At 48.8% G+C, this 17,486-nt stretch overlaps 1 protein-coding gene across 1 annotated transcript in view; it reads right to left on the reverse strand.

Moving 5' to 3' along the window:
• The window catches only part of LOC121581316 (histone-lysine N-methyltransferase 2C-like), a 132,355-nt gene that overhangs the window by 24,957 nt on the left and 89,912 nt on the right, over positions 1–17,486 (reverse strand). The window contains exons 33-43 of the mRNA XM_045224804.1: positions 17,231–17,484; positions 17,010–17,083; positions 14,808–15,041; positions 12,558–14,558; positions 12,045–12,331; positions 8,816–10,461; positions 8,437–8,615; positions 8,263–8,326; positions 7,841–8,073; positions 5,808–7,529; positions 5,061–5,264 (exon numbers count right to left, since the gene is read on the reverse strand). Of these exons, the coding sequence (XP_045080739.1) occupies positions 5,061–5,264; positions 5,808–7,529; positions 7,841–8,073; positions 8,263–8,326; positions 8,437–8,615; positions 8,816–10,461; positions 12,045–12,331; positions 12,558–14,558; positions 14,808–15,041; positions 17,010–17,083; positions 17,231–17,484 (6,898 nt within the window). The remainder of the gene's footprint in view (positions 1–5,060; positions 5,265–5,807; positions 7,530–7,840; positions 8,074–8,262; positions 8,327–8,436; positions 8,616–8,815; positions 10,462–12,044; positions 12,332–12,557; positions 14,559–14,807; positions 15,042–17,009; positions 17,084–17,230; positions 17,485–17,486) is intronic.

Raw genomic sequence — 17,486 nt, forward strand, 5'->3', positions numbered from 1 at the left:
GGGTATGCTTGTCATCGGCAAGGACTAGGGAGTTTTTTAGGATTAAAATACATTCATTGAAGCTAAACTCAGGCAGAATCCTAGAGGAAAACCTGGTTCAGTCTGCTTTCCAACATACACTGGGTGACAACTTAACCTTTGAGCAGGACAATAACCTAAAACACAAAGCCAAATATACCAAGACAACTTTGAATGTTCCTGAGTGGCCTAGTTACAGTTTCGACTTAAATCGGCTTGAAAATCTATGGCAAGACTTGAAAATCGCATTCTAGCAATGATCAACAACCAACGTGGCAGAGCTTGAAGAATTTTAATAAGAATAATGTGCAAATATTGTACAATCCAGGTGTGCAAAGCTCTTACAAAAAATTTATTGAATCCATTTTAATTTTAGGCTGTAACAACAAAATGTGGAAGTCGAGGAGTATGAAGGCACTGTATGTTCTCCGGTGGTGTAAAACTGCCTGCAAAATTCCATAATTACCTCAGATATATGAACACAAATAGCACCACGCCAATTAACATGCCTGGGGTATTATTAACATTTTTTACTCTGCTGTGGTGGCTATGTGTTTAGTGGAAGTCTGTGGGTCATTTGTCCTTGTTTATGGTTTACAGCGATTACCGGGTATTTCTAATTGAAGCGTGTTTTGAAAGCCTAGATTTCCCATTAAATTCATTTTCTACAATTATTCTTCCCACATGGGAATAAAACTGCGACAGCAATTACTTATCAAAATGTCAGTAATTTAACTTTGACAAAGCAGCGAGTAAATTGTAACTCTAAAGAGCTGGTTGACTGTTTTATAATAACCTTTGGTGAGAAAAACAATATTATTTATGTCTCATTTATCAATGAGATGCACACAGTATGATGTAGCAGCACCCAGTATGCAACGACATAATTTGTTTAAATGAACATCATTTTTTACATATCATACATGGCTCTATGCCAAACTGTAGATAGCAGTATGCAATCAAACTGTGTAGTTTCTATTGAATTTAAACTAGAGCCATTTATGAAGTGATTATGTGATCAGATTTAATCAATGAACAGCACCATGCAGGGTGGGGGGAGTTATAATATGCATTGCATTCTTCTAGATAATAACCACTAGTAATGCCTGGGTGTATAACTGTCATACACCTAGCAGCATAATTTGCTAGTCCATAATCACAGCAGTTACACTATATATATATTCTTAAAACTGCATTGTTGGTTAAGGGCTTGTAAGTAAGCAGTTCACAGTAAGGTCTACACCTGTTGTATTCGGCGCATGTGACAAATAACATTTTATTTTATATATAGACAAAAGTATGTGGACACCCCTTCAAATGAACGGAATTGGCACCGTCCTAGGATGCCACCTTTCCAACAAGTCAGTTTGTCAAATATTTGCCCTGCAAGAGCTTCCCCGGTCAACTGTAAGTATTGTTATTGTGAAATGGAAACGTCCAGGAGCAACAACAGCTCAGCAGTGAAGTGGTAGGCCACACAAGCTCACAGAACAGGACTTCCAAGTGCTAAACGCGTAGCGCGTAGAAATCATCTGTCCTTGGTTGCAACACTCACTACAGAGTTCCAAACTGCCTCTGGAAGCAACGTCAGCACAATAACTGTTCGTCGGGAGCTTCATGAAATGGGCTTTTATGGCTGAGCAGCCGCACACAAGCCTAAGATCACTATGCGCAACGCCAAGCGTCGGCTGGAGTGGGGTAAAGCTCGCCGCCATTGGACTTTGGAGAAGTGGAAACGCGTTCTCTGGAGTGATGAATCACGCTTCACCATCTGGCAGTCCGACGGATGAATCTGGGTTTGGCGGATGCCAGGAGAACGCTACCTGCCCCAATGCATAGTGCCAGCTGTAAAGTTCGGTGGAGGAGGAATAATGGTCTGGGGCTGTTTTTCATGGTTCGGGCCAGGTCCCGTCCAGTGAAGGGAAATCTTAACGCTACAACATACAATGACATTCTAGATGATTCTGTGCTTCCAACTTAGTGGTAACAGTTTGGGGAAGGCCCTTTCCTGTTTCAGCATGACAATGCCCCGTTACACAAAGCGAGGTCCATACAGAAATGGTTTGTCGAGATCGGTGTGGAAGAACTTGACTGGCTTGCACAGAGCCCTGACCTCAACCCCATCGAACACCTTTGGGATGAATTGGAACGCCGACTGCGAGCCAGGCGTAATCGCGCAACATCAGTGCCCGACCTCACTAATGCTCGTGGCTGAATGGAAGCAAGTCCCCGCAGCAATGTTCCAACATCTAGTGGAAAGCCTTCCCAGAAGAGTGGAGGCTGTTATAGCAGCAAAGGGGGGACCAACTCCATATTAATGGCCATGATTTTGGAATGAGATGTTCAACGACCATGTGTCCACATACTTTTGGTCATGTAGTGCATGTTGCTATGATACATGTAATGCTTTCAGCACACACACACACACACCAGCATACACACACACACACACCGTCCTATCCTATCTGTAATTAGCTAGCTCTGTGGTCAACGCATCAGCACTGCAAAAGATGGAGTTGCAGAAGGAAACATCTCTGAAGGGAGAATTCACCTCCCCTGAATGCGAGATAAATGTGAGTACATGTAGCCTTTCTGCATGCTGAATGTGGCCTACTGGTGTAAGGAGTCGTCTAATCTTACCAAGATGGCGTAGCAGTGCGGTCAAGTATTCTGTAGTGTCCTTGTGTAAATAGCCTGTTTTTTTTGTTGTTTTTTGTCTCTTTTGTATACATTTCTCAATCTCACTTTCCATCCTTTCACTAAATATACTTTCCTGCAACCCACCTCACCCAATGTGGAACGGATTCTATTATTTCTTTATACCTTTTTATCTAGAACCTCCGGCTGAAACTAGCCAGCTAACTAGCTACTTGCTATTAGACACCGTTAGCGGTCTTCACCATTCTCCGTGGCCTGCACTACCTACCAGCCAGCTCTAGCCTGGACAAGTATCGGGCAGTCTGCACAGCGCGCTATCGACCCAGAGCATATCAGATTTTCTACCGGAATCACTGGACCTTAACACAGGATCATCGCAACTAGCAAGCTGCAACCGAATGGCTGTTGTTGTTGTCTAATCACCACTGTCCCAAAGCAAGCACCAGTTAGCCTTGAGCTAGCCTCGAGCCAGGCCCATCTCCCGGCTATCTACCTCTCTGTCAACCGGACGGGACCTCCTAGTGTCGACACGGAGCCCCACCGATCCATCACGACTGGTCTGCCGACGTAATCGTCTGATGTGGTTTCAACAGGCTTCCCGTTGCGACGACCACGAAGATCCATCTGCTAGCCCCGGCCCGCTAGCACACGCAATCAACAGCCGTGCCTCCTGCTTGCCTGTGCTGTAGCAGCCTATGAACTGCTCCCTATTGCTGTTCACTGGACCTTATGATCACTCAGCTACACAGCTAATGCCTGCTGGACTGTTCCTTTATACGGTACCCCATCCTGTTTATCTGTTTAGCATCAGGCCAAACTTTCGTCGCCATTACCAGCTGTTGTCTTCGCTCTCTCGAATAACACCTGTGATTGCTTTATGCCTCTCTCCCATGTCAATATGCCTAGCCTATTGCTGTTCCGGTTAGTTCTTATTATACAATTTCACTGTAGAGCCCCTAGTCCCGCTCAACCAGCCTCAGAGAGCTCCTTTGTCCCACCCCCCATACACGCAGAGACCGGCTCCAGTGATGCTATTTCTTTCATCGTTTCCCAACACTTAGGTTTTCCTCCACTGTATTCATATCCTTGTCTGTACATAATGCCCTGAATCTATTCTATAACGCCCGGAAATCTGCCCCTTTTATTCACTGTACCCAACGCACTAGAAGACCAGTTCTTAAAGCCTTTAGCCATATCCATATTCTATTCCTCATCTGTTCCTCTGGAGTTGCAATCTACTGTAGAGATAGCCTGCAGAGCTCTATCATACTATCCAGGTCTGTGCCCAAACAGTTTGAGCTTCTACTTCTAAAAATCTGAAATAAGTCTCTCACTGTTGCCGCTTGCTACAGACCCCCCTCAGCCCCCTGCTGTGCCCTGGACACCATATGTGAATTGATTGCCCCCCATCTATCCTCAGAGTTCGTACTGCTTGGTGACCTAAACAGAGATATGCTTAACACCCCGGCCGTCCTACAATCTAAACTAGATGCCCTCAATCTCACACAAATTATCAAGGAACCTACCAGGTACAACCCTAAATCCGTAAACATGGGCACCCTCATAGATATCATCCTGACTAATTTACCCTCTAAAAACACCTCCGCTGTCTTCAACCAGGATCTCAGCGATCACGGCCTCATTGCCTGCGTCCGTAATGGGTCCGCGGTCAAACGACCACCCCTCATCACTGTCAAACGCTCCCTAAAACAAGGTATATCTCACTGGTCATCCCCAAAGCCAACACCTCCTTTGGCCGCCATTCCTTCCAGTTCTCTGCTACCAATAACTGGAACGAACTGCAAAAATCTCTGAAGCTGGAGACACTTATCTCCCTCACTAACTTTAAGCATCAGTTGTCAGAGCAGTTTACCGATCACTGCACCTGTACACAGCCCATCTGTAATTAGCCCACCCAACTACCTCATCCCCTTATTGTTATTTATTTTGCACCCCAGTATCTCTATTTGCACATCATCTTCTGCACATCTATCACTCCAGTGTTAATACTACATTGTAATTATTTTGCACTATGGCCTATTTATTGCCTTACCTCCATAACTTACTACATTTGCACACACTGTATATAGATTTTCTATTGTGTTTTTGACTGTACGTTTTGTTTATTCCATATGTAACTCTGTGTTGTTGTTGTTTTTAATCGCACTGCTTTGCTTTATCTTGGCCAGGTCGTAGTTGTAAATGAGAACTTGTTCTCAACTGGCTTACCTGGTTAAATAAAGGTGAAATAAAAATAAATAAATAATCTCTGAAGTGTGTTTAGAGAATCAACAGCACTCCTTTTATTATTTTATCATTGGCTTATTTTCTGTAGTGGACTACATAGTCCCTAGTGTTATGTGATGTTTAGGTCTATCCCCTACCTGTTTTAGCTGGGTCATTAGTGCATCTGTGCTAGAATGCACCAGTTGCTTCTCCTCCCCCTCTTTCTTCCTCTTCTTGTAGCGAGAGGCAGGCCTCTCCCCTCCCTTGGGGGTCCTCTTGTTTCTGCCTTTCTTCTTCTCCTGTCCTGCTAGCAGCGGTCCTGGAAACTCTGGCAGGCCAGACAGCTGTCCGTCTGAATACGCCTGGGAGAAGGTAGATGAAGATTACTTTATTCTCAATTTTAACAGAAAAACTGGTAAGAGAGCAGTGTCTCTCTTATGGCCAATCACAAAAATACTGCATTATCTATAAAAATAAATAAACATGACATCAAGAAGGATGATAACCGTTAAAAAATAATTTTACAAATGTTAACTCTTAAGCCTTTTGGGTATGTCTGAGTGTTTTCAAAAAACATTTCATGAATCATGACTCAGCCTAAAATACTGCCTCCTACTATGACTCACAGCAGTTTGTCACAAGCAGCAGGAGACACGACCCATCTGACTGAGTCACTGAGCCAGACTCAGAGCTTGGCTTAGCTGTGACTCACACTGGCAGATCATCTACCTACATAGCAAGCTAGCGGTCACTGACTCAATGGAGGCTGGTCGAGGGAGAAATCAGAGGACAGGCTCACTGTAATGAATGGAACGGAACTGTTCCACTCAATCCATCCCAGCTGTTGCAATGAGCCTCCACCAGCCTCCACTGCCGTGCCTCATCTGCCAGACAGTGAGACTCACCCCATTGCTGTCCATGGAGCTCTGCCTCAGCAGCAGGGCCTTGCAGTCTGCAGCCGCCTCCTCCTCTTCAGACCTCAGGCTCTCGTCTGACCGTTGGGGGGGAAGCCCTGGTCCATTAAGAGGTGTCTGCTTGTTCTTCAACAGGTGTTTGAGGAGCTCGTTATTACCCCCAGACTCCCCCTTGGCTCCCCCGCCGTGCGAGGGGCTCTGTGGTGCAGGTCTACCCTCCTCCTTCACCATGCCCATCCCTGAGCACATGTCGGATGAGGCGCACTCGGTGCTCTCAGTCTGCTCCAGCTTGATGTTGCTGAGGATGCGCTCCTGCTCCAGAGCCTGGGCCCTGGCTAGGGCGATGTCTGATGGGAGGCTGCTCATCCCTCCAGGCTGCCCAACACCACCCATCCCCAAGCCTCCTCCAGAGAGCTGCCTCTCCAGCTCAGAGTGGCTGTGGGTAGAGGTGGAGGAGCCCAGTAAGGGGGACCTGGAGAGGTCCTGGTCCCCAAAGAGGTGGGCGTTGTTCCTGGTGGGTGTGGAGGATGTGTCCGACCGGCAGGGCGTCAGAGGGGCTGTGAGGTCAGAGTGCGGCGTGGACGGGGTTTTGATCGAATCTGCGTCGTCGTTGTCTGTCTTCTTCTTTCTGTTCCTCTTCTTCTTCCCCTTCTCGTCCGGGATGATGTTGGAGTAGAGCTGGATCAGAGACTGACCCGAGCCGGGGAAGTTGGAAGGCAGCGGTGTGGTGGAGGAGTCTCCGCCAAACGGAGGGCCTTCCCCGGGCATCTGAGGCATCATGCCTGGCCCACTGAACCTCCTGGGTCTGGGTTGACCCTGGGAGAAGTTACCTCCCTGTAGACCCATGGTGTCAGGCCCAAAACCACCAGGCCCCATGTCCTGAGGAAGCATCCCGTTACCCATCATGGCCCTCCGGTCACCGCCTTGCATGTAGGCCCCGGGAGGAGAGCCCATCCCTGGCTGCATGGGCTGCTGCTGGGGGAACAGCCTCTGTGGCTGCATGAAGTCCTGGGGCAGCTCGGCATTGAAGAACAGCATCTGAGAGATGGGCACCATGTTCCCCCCATCGGGCCCCAGCAAGCCTTCCTGTTCCATCTCCATGCGTTGTTTCAGGACCCGTTGGTGCTCTACCTCCTGCATCAGCTGGACCCTCTGCCTCTCCTGCTGCTCTCTCAGCCTCTCCCTTCGCTCTCTCTCCTGGAAGCCCTCGCTGAACGGGTTGTTGTCGTCAAACTTCAGACCAGAACCCTGTGGGGGTTTGACCCCACCAGGTTGAGCCTGAGGCTGTGGTTGGTTTTCCATGGGCATCTGCTGGGGCATTTGGGTAGGCATCTGCTGGGGCATCTGGGGGGGCTGCTGAGCTGGGTTTCCCATGGGAACCTGAGGGGGCATGAGAGGGGGTATATTGGGGCCGCCCATGGGTATGGGAGCTCCAGGATGCCAGCCTGGTTGGTTGGTTATCGGCATGCGTTGTGGAGGGGCGTTTGGCTGGCCTGGATGGAGTGGCACCTGATGCATCATTGGGTTCATAGGTGGCTGTTGGTTCATCGGAGGCCCGCTTGGTACCTGGCCACCAGGGCCAGGGACACCCTGCATTGGTGGCATTCCTGGCACAGCTGCTGGCATCACAGTGGAAGGCACTCCACTACCACCATGCTGCTTCACTTGATACTCCTCGATGAGCTCAGCGTGCTCTTTCTGCTGCTTCCGGATCTGAAAGGACAAGAACCAAACACAATTCATGAGCACATAGGCAAACTCATGACAATGCATGTCTCAAATGCCAAGACAGACAATAACAATTAAACATTTTCGTTGACATCATTTAATGCATATTCATGATCATTATAAGGAGCATTGAAATTTTGTCTGAATAACTGAAGAAATAATCGACATTTTTGTCAGGGACTCAAAACATAGCTCCCCAAGCAAAGGCAGTTTGAGCGTTGAACTGAGAGCATAGTGCAGGGGTGAGAGGAAGTGCTGATGTGAAAGAAAGAAAGAGTGCCCTCAGCAGTATTTACCTGGTCCAGCTGTTTCTGGACTACACTCTGCTGCTCTGTCACATGTTTCAGCTGCTCTGCGTCCTCCTCAGCGAACTCCCTCCCAGCCTTCTTGGCCGTGCGCTGCTTGGCACACAGGGCCTTCTTGGACTTCCTGTGGGCTCCGATCTTTTCCTCCAGAAACTTCTGCTGCATCTGGAGCAGCTGCTGGGTCTCCTGAAGCCACTCCTCGTACTGAGCCTTCTGAGCATTGTCTGAGTGGGAGATAAGAGACAGGAGTTTTCATAGGACTTATATATCAAACAGCATTTCTTAAAAACACCCTATGGGCTAAGTCTGAAAGCCCAAAAAATATCTTAGGGGTAGACAGAATGTTATTTTATACCATTATTATTGAATTGAATCAAAATATCAATTTACTGACTATTTGAAATTGAACTTACTAACAAAACCTGAACCAAAATTGGGAGGGTTGGGCCTTGCCACCACAGGTGTCAGCTTGCCATCCTGGTTTTGAAAGGGACAAACAATAAATTGTTATAATTCGTATTTCCTAGTATGGTTGTGTATGAAAGATGACTTGAGAGAACTGATTTGGTGAAAAGCGTTTCAGTTACCTGTCCAACAGCCTGTGGAGGAGCAGAGGTGCTTTCAGGACATGGTGCTGCAGCGACAGGTGGAAACCTGTTCATGACCATCGGTGTCATTCCCATGTTGTTTTGAACCATGACTTTGTTGATGCCTTTCAGAGCGACCATCTTTGCTTTCATAATAGGGTCAGTGATTGCGTCAAAATCTGCAGACAAAAAAAAGATGTGGTCAGCAACTTGCCCATTACAAAAGACAAAAGTCCTCAATTATTATTTTATAGACAAAAATTCCTCTATGCATATCACTTATATTTATACTATTTATTAATCATACAAAATGTGAAGGTAAATAACTTGTTTGAACTGGAATAAAAGCATTTAGCCTGAATGAAAAACATCCAGTTACCGATGTTGGGGAAGAAGGAGTCACTGGAGGAGCGTTGTCGGATCATGGCCTGCATCTGCCTCTGCTGCTGCTGCTCCTGCCTCTCCTGGTCCAGCAGGTCCTGCAGGAGGAGGGGCTGCTCCTCCAGCAGCAGCGGTCTGTGCCCCCCTGGCCCCGCCTGGCCCAACGTCTGGGCCAACAGGGCCTGCTGAGCCGGGGTCAACCCACTCTGGTCCATCTCAAAGGTTGACATCGATGTTTCTCCTTCTTCTTCTCCCCTTTTAGTGGGATCCATGGTTTGGGATCCCATAGTAAGTCCAGAGTTGTTCTGAGCATCTTGGTTTGGCTGTGCCATAGAGTTACCACTGCCTTGATTGTCAGAGGAGGAGTCCTCTGGCTGCTGCTTGATTAGTAAGCTAGAGAGGACTGGGGTGGAGTCAGAGAGCACTCCTGATTGGTTGTTAGTGTTTCCGTCTGCTTGCTGGTCCGTCCTCTCATTGGACGTCTGGGACAGGTTGTCTTCGTCCACCATTTTGATCTTCTGCTCAGAGGGCAGGGAGGAGGCGGTGCTTTGTCTACAGCTCACTTCCTGTTTGACCTCAACTGACGAGGAATACTTCTCGGCCGTTCCCTCTGACTTCCCCATTCCAGATGTTAAATTGGAGAAGGAAGATGCAGCACCACCATAGCTAGAGCTGAAGTTCCTCTTCTCAGTCAAAGCCTTCTGGAAGTCTGAGGCATCACTGTGGTCTTCCATGGGGTCACTAAGCTCCAGCTCCTCGTTGAACATGTCCTTCTTGATGTCGTTCAGGTCAGGGTCCGTGTATGCGATGATGTCGAACTTCCCCGACGTCAGGAAGTCGTCCAGGTGCAAATCGTTGGTCTCCAGGTCCAGGTCTTTGCCGTCTTCTTCTTCCGGATCCAGGTTTAGGTTGTCCAGATCGGCATCGACCAGGTCCTTCACCTCCACATCTTCCAGGTCTTTGACAGCCGATTCGACGGTGTCCAGTTTCTCCTCCACTCCATCGTTGTTGTTAGCCATGGAGACTCCCTGACCATCAGTATGTCCATCTGATGTCCCTGGCATCATCATGGAAGGAGCTGACATACTCTGGGTCTCATTTGAAGCTGGCTGGCTCATGGATCTCATCAGCTGTGCTTGCCTGGGCATGGTGCCCCCTTGCATCTGGGCCTGCTGCTGCTGGTGGAGGTTCTCCATGCTGGAGGACAGCTGGCTCTGGCCAACCTGCTGGTTCCCCATGGAATCCATCATCATCCTGGGGCCATCTTGGTTCATACCTGGAGGGAACCTGAACTCAGGCCCTCCCATGAAACCAGGAGGCCTTTGGGGCTGGAGGTTGGGATCAATTTTGGGACATTGATCCATGGCGTTGGGCCCGAAGGGGAGGCGAAGCCTGCTGTCAGGGGCTCTGTGTCTCAGCTCGATGAAAGGCTGACCCATGATGTTGTGCTGCTGCATTGGCAAGCCGCGAGGAGGGAAATGCTGTGGCAGCCCCATAGGGTTGGGGTTGCCCCCCATGGACTTGGCCATGTCCACAGACATAGAGCGTCTCATCCCAAGGTGGATGTCCTGCATGGGGTGGGGGCCTCTGAGGAAGAACTCCTGTCCTCCATGAGGTCCCGGCCCACCAGGTGGAAATGCAAACCTGAGAGATAGAAAAAAAACATATCTCAATACATATTCCAGTGCTGAGTTTCCTCAGACATTCTCCACATTTCTATTAATTTTTTCTTTATTTCACTTTTATTTAACCAGGTAAGCCAGTTGAGAACAAGTTCTCATTTACAACTGCGACCTGGCCAAGATAAAGCAAATCAGTGCGATAAAAACAACAACAACACAGAGCTACATATGGAATAAACAAAACGTACAGTCAATAACACAATAGAAAATCTATATACAGTGTGTGCAAATGTAGTAAGTTATGGAGGTAAGGCAATAAACAGGCCATAATGCAAAATAATTACAATTTAGTAGTAACACTGGAGTGCAGAAGATGATGTGGAAATAGAGATACTGGGGTGCAAATGAGCAAAATAAATAACAATGTAAATAACAATATGGGGATGAGGTAGTTGGGGGGACTAATTACAGATGGGCTGTGTACAGGTGCAGTGATCGGTAAGGTGCTCTGACAACTGATGCTTAAAGTTAGTGAGGGAGATAAGTGTCTCCAGCTTCAGACATTTTTGCAGTTCGTTCCAGTCATTTGCAGCAGAGAACTGGAAGGAATGGCGGCCAAAGGAGGTGTTGGCTTTGGGGATGACCAGTGAGATATACCTGCTGGAACGCATACTACTGGTGGGTGTTGCTATGGTGACCAATGAGCTAAGATAAGGCAGGGATTTGCCTAGAAGTGATTTATAGATGACCTGGAGCCAGTGGGTTTGGCGACGAAAATGTATTGAGGGCCAGCCAACGAGAGCGTACAGGTCACAGTGGTGGGTAGTATATGGGGCTTTGGTGACAAAACGGATGGCACTGTGATATGCTACATCCAATTTGCTGAGTAGAGTGTTGGAAGCTATTTTGTAAATGACATCGCCGAAGTCCTCTGTAGCTCAGTGGTCCTCTGTAGCTCAATTGGTAGAGCATGGCGCTTGTAACGCCAGGGTAGTGGGTTCGATCCCCGGGACCACCCATACGTAAAAAATGTATGCACACATGACTAAGTCACTTTGGATAAAAGTGTCTACTAAATGGCATATTATTAAGTCAAGGATCGGTAGGATAGTCAGTTTTACGAGGGAATGTTTAGCAGCATGAGTGAAGGAGGCATTGTTGCGAAATAGGAAGCCGATTCTAGATTTAACTTTGGATTGGAGAGGCTTAATGTGAGTCTGGAAGGAGAGTTTACGGTCTAACCAGACACCTAGGTATTTGTAGTTGTCCACATATTCTAAGTCAGACCCACCGAGTGACTCATTCAGTTTTTTCTTAGATTACGAAATTCATGAGTCATATAAAAGAGTGTCTTATTTATTGTCCCCCACGATGAAATCAGGGAGGGGACTGTGGATCGCTCTCCGTCCGTACATTGTTTATATGGTTGTTAGTCACACGCAATATCTCAATTACACAGATTGGCCCAAGGCGGGAGCTATAGTAATTCACTTAAGTGTTAATCACACGTGTTATCACAATTGGTCAAGGGGGGGTCGCTGCATCATTCGTGGGGGACGACATGTTTACTGTTGCCTTGTTTAGTCTGTAAGGAAAGTTACAAACCTTGGCCCCTGATGTCTGATATTAGGATCCCCAGGATGTTGTCCTCTGGGAAACTGGACCTCGTTAGGGAAAGGGGCTCGCTGGTCCCCTGGGAAGGGTCCAGGGAACCTCATGGGTCCTGGCCCAGGGTAGGGTGGAGGGGGCCGACTGAATATCTCGCCCTGCTGTCCGTGGCCCTCATGGGGCCAGGGTTGAGGGGTGCCAGGGGCCATGTTCCCAGCATTCTCCTGGCGGATGGCACTCCTCTGCTGCTGCTGCTTCAGGATCAGCTCTCGGATGCGTTGACGCTAAATAAAACAACACGAGTAGTCAGACCTCCAACTAGATGATTCATGCCTGAATATTTGATTGAAAAATGAAAAGTGGTATAAGCTATTAATCACCATGGCTTCAAGCTTGCCAAGGGATAAAACATTTTATTTAAGTGCATACTGAAGCAGTTGAAATTAATCTCTGAAAGATAATGCTTTAAATAAAGAGAAGAGCAGTTAAAAAAAGTATCAGTCCTCCTACCTGTCTGAGTCTATCCTCACTGTCGGCCAGGGAGACACTCTGAACCTCAGAGGAGGTTCCAGGCATCTGGGAAGGTCTTTGCAACTGTCCTCCAAGGTCCTGGCCTTGCTGCTCCTTCATCGCCAGTCTTTCTGCTGGCTGTGGACAGGGGGTGACGGGTGCCTGCTCATAAGGATCATGGACAGGCGTCTGGTTGGGCCGTCTGGACGGCGACGGAGAGAATCCATCATCGGCCATCCCACCGTGATGCTTTGGTGTCTGTGACCCAGGGTGCGGGAAGGGAGCGTCTTGGGGCCTAACGCCTTGAGGGGAGAAAGGGTCCTGCTGGTTTCCCATGGGACCAGGCCTCTGCCCCTGCAGCCTGCCCAGCCCGTCAGGCCCAATCCCTGGCCGGGGGGTTCCTGGAGCCTGGGCGTACGGGTTACTTAGCATGGGCCTGAGGGTCTGGTTGAACATGTCACCACTCATAGGCCTGGGGGTTCCAGGTTGGCTAGCGTAGGGATCCATGGGGGCCAGCCTCTGGCTGCCTGGGGACTTGGAGAACCTATCTCCCATGGGGGGCCGAGGGGTACCAGGTTGCTGGGCGTAGGGGTCCATGGAGTGCCCGGGGGACAACCTCTGACCAGCTGCTTGGGGGTGTGGGTGAGGGTGGTGGAACTGGTTCATGCCAGGGCCAGGGCGAGGAGTGTTGGGCTGCTGGGAGTAAGGGTCCGAGGACTGGCCGTAGTTGTCGTGTGGGCGAGGAGTGCCTGGAGGTCGAGCGTAGCTGGACTCAAAGAACGGTCTGTTTCCAGGAAGTTGGCCACTGGGGTCATTCATGGGTCGAGTGGTACCTGACACCTGAACATAGGGGTCTGAGGAGGGTCTTGGGTTTCCAGTGGGCTGGGCGAATGGGTCATACGTGAAATGGTCAGGCCTTGGGGTAGAGGGAGCATGGACGTAAGGGTTTCGGTTGGGTAACTGTGCCATTGGGCCGGTCTGGGGGAAGGCGTGGCCCTGGGAATGGTGCTGGGCCATCCTGGGTGGACTAGTGAAGCTGTCGTGGGGTCGTGGAGTAGGAGAGGCCTGAGAGTAGGGGTCTCCCTGCTGAGAGAATCTGTCTGACAGGTGTCCCATCGGTCTGTTGAAGGGGTCCTGGGCCTGGGGCGGAGGCATGGGGGTCTTGAATAGAGACTGAGGGACTGAGCCCTGCTCGTTGCTTCCCGGGATGGGAGCTAGTAGAGGTCTGGAGTAAGGGTCTGACAGGATCATCCTGTTCTGAGCCATCCGTTGGTAGGCCTCTTGGCGGATCATAGGTCTGGAGTAAGGGTCTCCCCTTATTGGAGAGCCCATCGGGGGCCTCCCCTGGGGACCCTGGTTGACTCTGGGTGGGCCCATAGGCTTTAGGAAGGGGTCCATGTCCGCAGCAACAGGCCTGGGGGTGTCAGGGGGCTTGGCATAGGGATCCATCTCCCTACTCATGGACGTGGGCGAACCAAAAGCCTCATGAGCGGGAGATGTGAGCCTCCCTCTGTCCTGCTGATCCATCAGAGAGGTGGGAGACTTGCCAGACTCCATGGACATTCTGCGACTTGCGCCGGGACCTAGGGTCGGAGGCCTGGGGGTGCCCACCATCTTGGCGTAGGGGTCCCAGGGAGAGGAGGGTCTGGAGCCGGAGGAGCCTGGGGAGAACACCTGGGGGGACTGGGGCTGAGAGGACCCCCCTGAGGGAGGGGGAGGAGGGGGCCGCAGGAACACGTCTTCGGGGGGCCCTGAGGTGGGCGTCCCTGGGAGTTGAGGTCGGAGGAAGCCCTCTTTACCTCCGGTGCTGTGCTGCATGGGGGACATGCTGCCGTTGCTGCCGTGCTGGGAGGAAGGGCTCTGGTTGCCGCTGTTGTTACCGTCTCCCTCCGACTGGCTGCCTGACTGCTGTTGCTGCTGCTGCAGCTGCTCGTTCTTCACCTGCTCCAGCTTCTGGGTGGCTTCGATCTTGGCTTGCTGCCTGCTTTTCTGTCTCATTTGCTGTCGTAATAACAGGATGAAAAGGCAAACATGTTTAGTTTTTTTTTTAAATAGTGTCTTAACAAGCAATGCATGTTTGCTTAGCAGCCTAAATTACAAAAAGACCAAAAAGTAGTCTATTTGACTAATGTATATTTTTTCGGGGGGCCTTCCTAAACTGCATCTCACCTGGTTGCATCTCACACACACTAGCACACTAAACTGCCTGCACACACTACTACTACCTCACTTCTCTGAATACAATCTTACCTGTCTAAACTTCCACTCTTGCTCATGCTCTGACTCTTTGGGTTTCAAAGGGTCCTTAAAGAGCAAGTCTGTGTCTAGAGGTATGTTGGGGTCAAACACCTCGTCGGGGAGTTGCAGTGAGGCGGGGGGCTGCTGGGACAGCGGAAGCTGCTGCGACTGCTGCCTCTTCAGACTCTCGTTGGACATCTGGACCTTGTTGATGCGCAGAGCAGCCCGGTTGTCCCTTGCCTTTTGCTGCAGAGCAAAATCAGTCGCAGACACGTGCAGACAAGTACACACACAGAGACACAGAATGAATAATTTCAGTTGGTGCCATGGAAGCCTTTGGAGACGATAAAAACATGGCCTCTGCCAGATAAAATTACTTCTCATTAACGTAATTACAGGTTCTGTAGTGACTAACACTGAGAACCGTGGTTCTTCTGTTAAAGCTGCAATATGTAACTTTCTGGGCGATCCAACCAAGTTGACATAGAAATGTGAGTCTATCATTTTAATGGTAGGTTTATTTGAACAGTGAGAGACAGAATTACAACAACAAAAATCTCAGCTTGTTACCTGTATAAAAGACACCTGTCCACAGAAGCAATCAATCAATCAGATTCCAAACTCTCCACCATGGCCAAGACCAAAGAGCTCTCAGAGGATGTCAGGGACAAGATTGTAGACCTACACAAGGCTGGAATGGGCTACAAAGACCATCGCCAAGCAGCTTGGTGAGAAGGTGACAACAGTTGGTGCGATTATTCGCAAATGGAAGAAACACAAAATAACTGTCAATCTCCCTCGGCCTGGGGCTCCATGCAAGATCTCACCTCGTGGAGTTGCAATGATCATGAGAACGGTGAGGAATCAGCCCAGAACTACACGGGAGGATCTTGTCAATGATCTCAAGGCAGCTGGGACCATAGTCACCAAGAAAACAATTGGTAACACACTACGCCGTGAAGGACTGAAATCCTGCAGCGCCCGCAAGGTCCCCCTGCTCAAGAAAGCACATATACATGCCCGTCTGAAGTTTGCCAATGAACATCTGAATGATTCAGAGGAGAACTGGGTGAAAGTGTTGTGGTCAGATGAGACCAAAATGGAGCTCTTTGGCATCAACTCAACTCGCTGTGTTTGGAGGAGGAGGAATGCTGCCTATGACCCCAAGAACACCATCCCCACCTTCAAACACAGAAAATGGGTCGTGGATGGGTATTCCAGCATGACAATGACCCAAAACACACGGCCAAGGCAACAAAGGAGTGGCTCAAGAAGAAGCACATTAAGGTCCTGGAGTGGCCTAGCCAGTCTCCAGACCTTAATCACATAGAAAATCTGTGGAGGGAGCTGAATGTTCGAGTTGCCTAACTTCAGCCTCGAAACCTTAATGACTTGGAGAAGATCTGCAAAGAGGAGTGGGACAAAATCCCTCCTGAGATGTGTGCAAACCTGGTGGCCAACTACAAGAAACGTCTGACCTATGATTGCCAACAAGGGTTTTGCCACCAAGTACTAAGTAATGTTTTGCAGAGGGGATCAAATACTTATTTCCCTCATTAAAATGCAAATCAATTTATAAAATGTTTGACATGCGTTTTTCTGGATTTTTTAGTTGTTATTCTGTCTCTCACTGTTCAAATAAACCTACCATTAAAATGATAGACTGATCATTTCTTTGTCAGTGGGCAAACGTACAAAATCAGCAGGGGATCAAATACTTTTTCCCCCTCACTGTATAGATCTGCCATTCACATCGAAAGCAAGTCTAAGAAGCAGCAGTGCACTATTTCTATGCTTCCCGTGCTTAAGTTTTGTTTTTGTGTCTTTTACTTTTGCTTTCGTAAACCAGCTCCAAACAGCTAAAAATACAATATTTTTGGTTAAGGAAAATATATTTCACAGCGGTTTAGATGGTACAATGATTCTACACTATACTTTCTTGTTTTGTCACAAACTGAAATTAAGCAACCTATTAGAATTTTAGCAACCAGGAAATGGGAGAGCGATTTCTGCATATTGCACCTTTAAATTGGTTACTCTGAATGGCTGGATTTGAAATAGTACTGGCAACAAAAATGTATCAGTACTAGTAGTCTGACTCATAAAAGAAAATGGGAGACAGAGATATTACAATATCTTCACAGGATTCTCACATTTCCAATGTATGTCTACTGGGGACAATAAGTAATTTAAGCAGAATTAAATGCATCTTACCACATATGGGGCCCTGTCTTGAGAACTTGCTTTCCTCCATAGCTTTGCAATCTGTTTGACCCTTGTAGACCAATCTGTAGAGTGGCGAGAGAAGATACTTTATTTTATATCAGCACAACATACTACAGCTCAAAAACGACATTTGATAACATCTTCCATTGTAAATGAAGTCATGATAACTGCTGGATATGCACAGATGTGTGACTGGGACACACACACACCTGGGAACTCATCCTTGAGGCTGGGGAAGTTGACGTTGGTGTAAAGGACGGGGGCCACAGTGGCTAGCTCCCCCAGCATCTCCTCCTTCTCCCACTTCAGTGTGCTCCTCTGGGCGTTGGACATGGCCTCCGCCTCGCCCCCCTCAGCCCCGGGCCCAGGAGGAGGGGTGGGGCCTGGGCCACTGTGGACAAGACCAGGAGCCCCCTGCCACGGACCCACTGCCTCTCTGGCCATCTGATTAAACTTCCTGTCCCT

Source organism: Coregonus clupeaformis, chromosome 14 (assembly GCF_020615455.1).
Source record: "Coregonus clupeaformis isolate EN_2021a chromosome 14, ASM2061545v1, whole genome shotgun sequence".
NCBI lineage: Eukaryota > Metazoa > Chordata > Actinopteri > Salmoniformes > Salmonidae > Coregonus > Coregonus clupeaformis.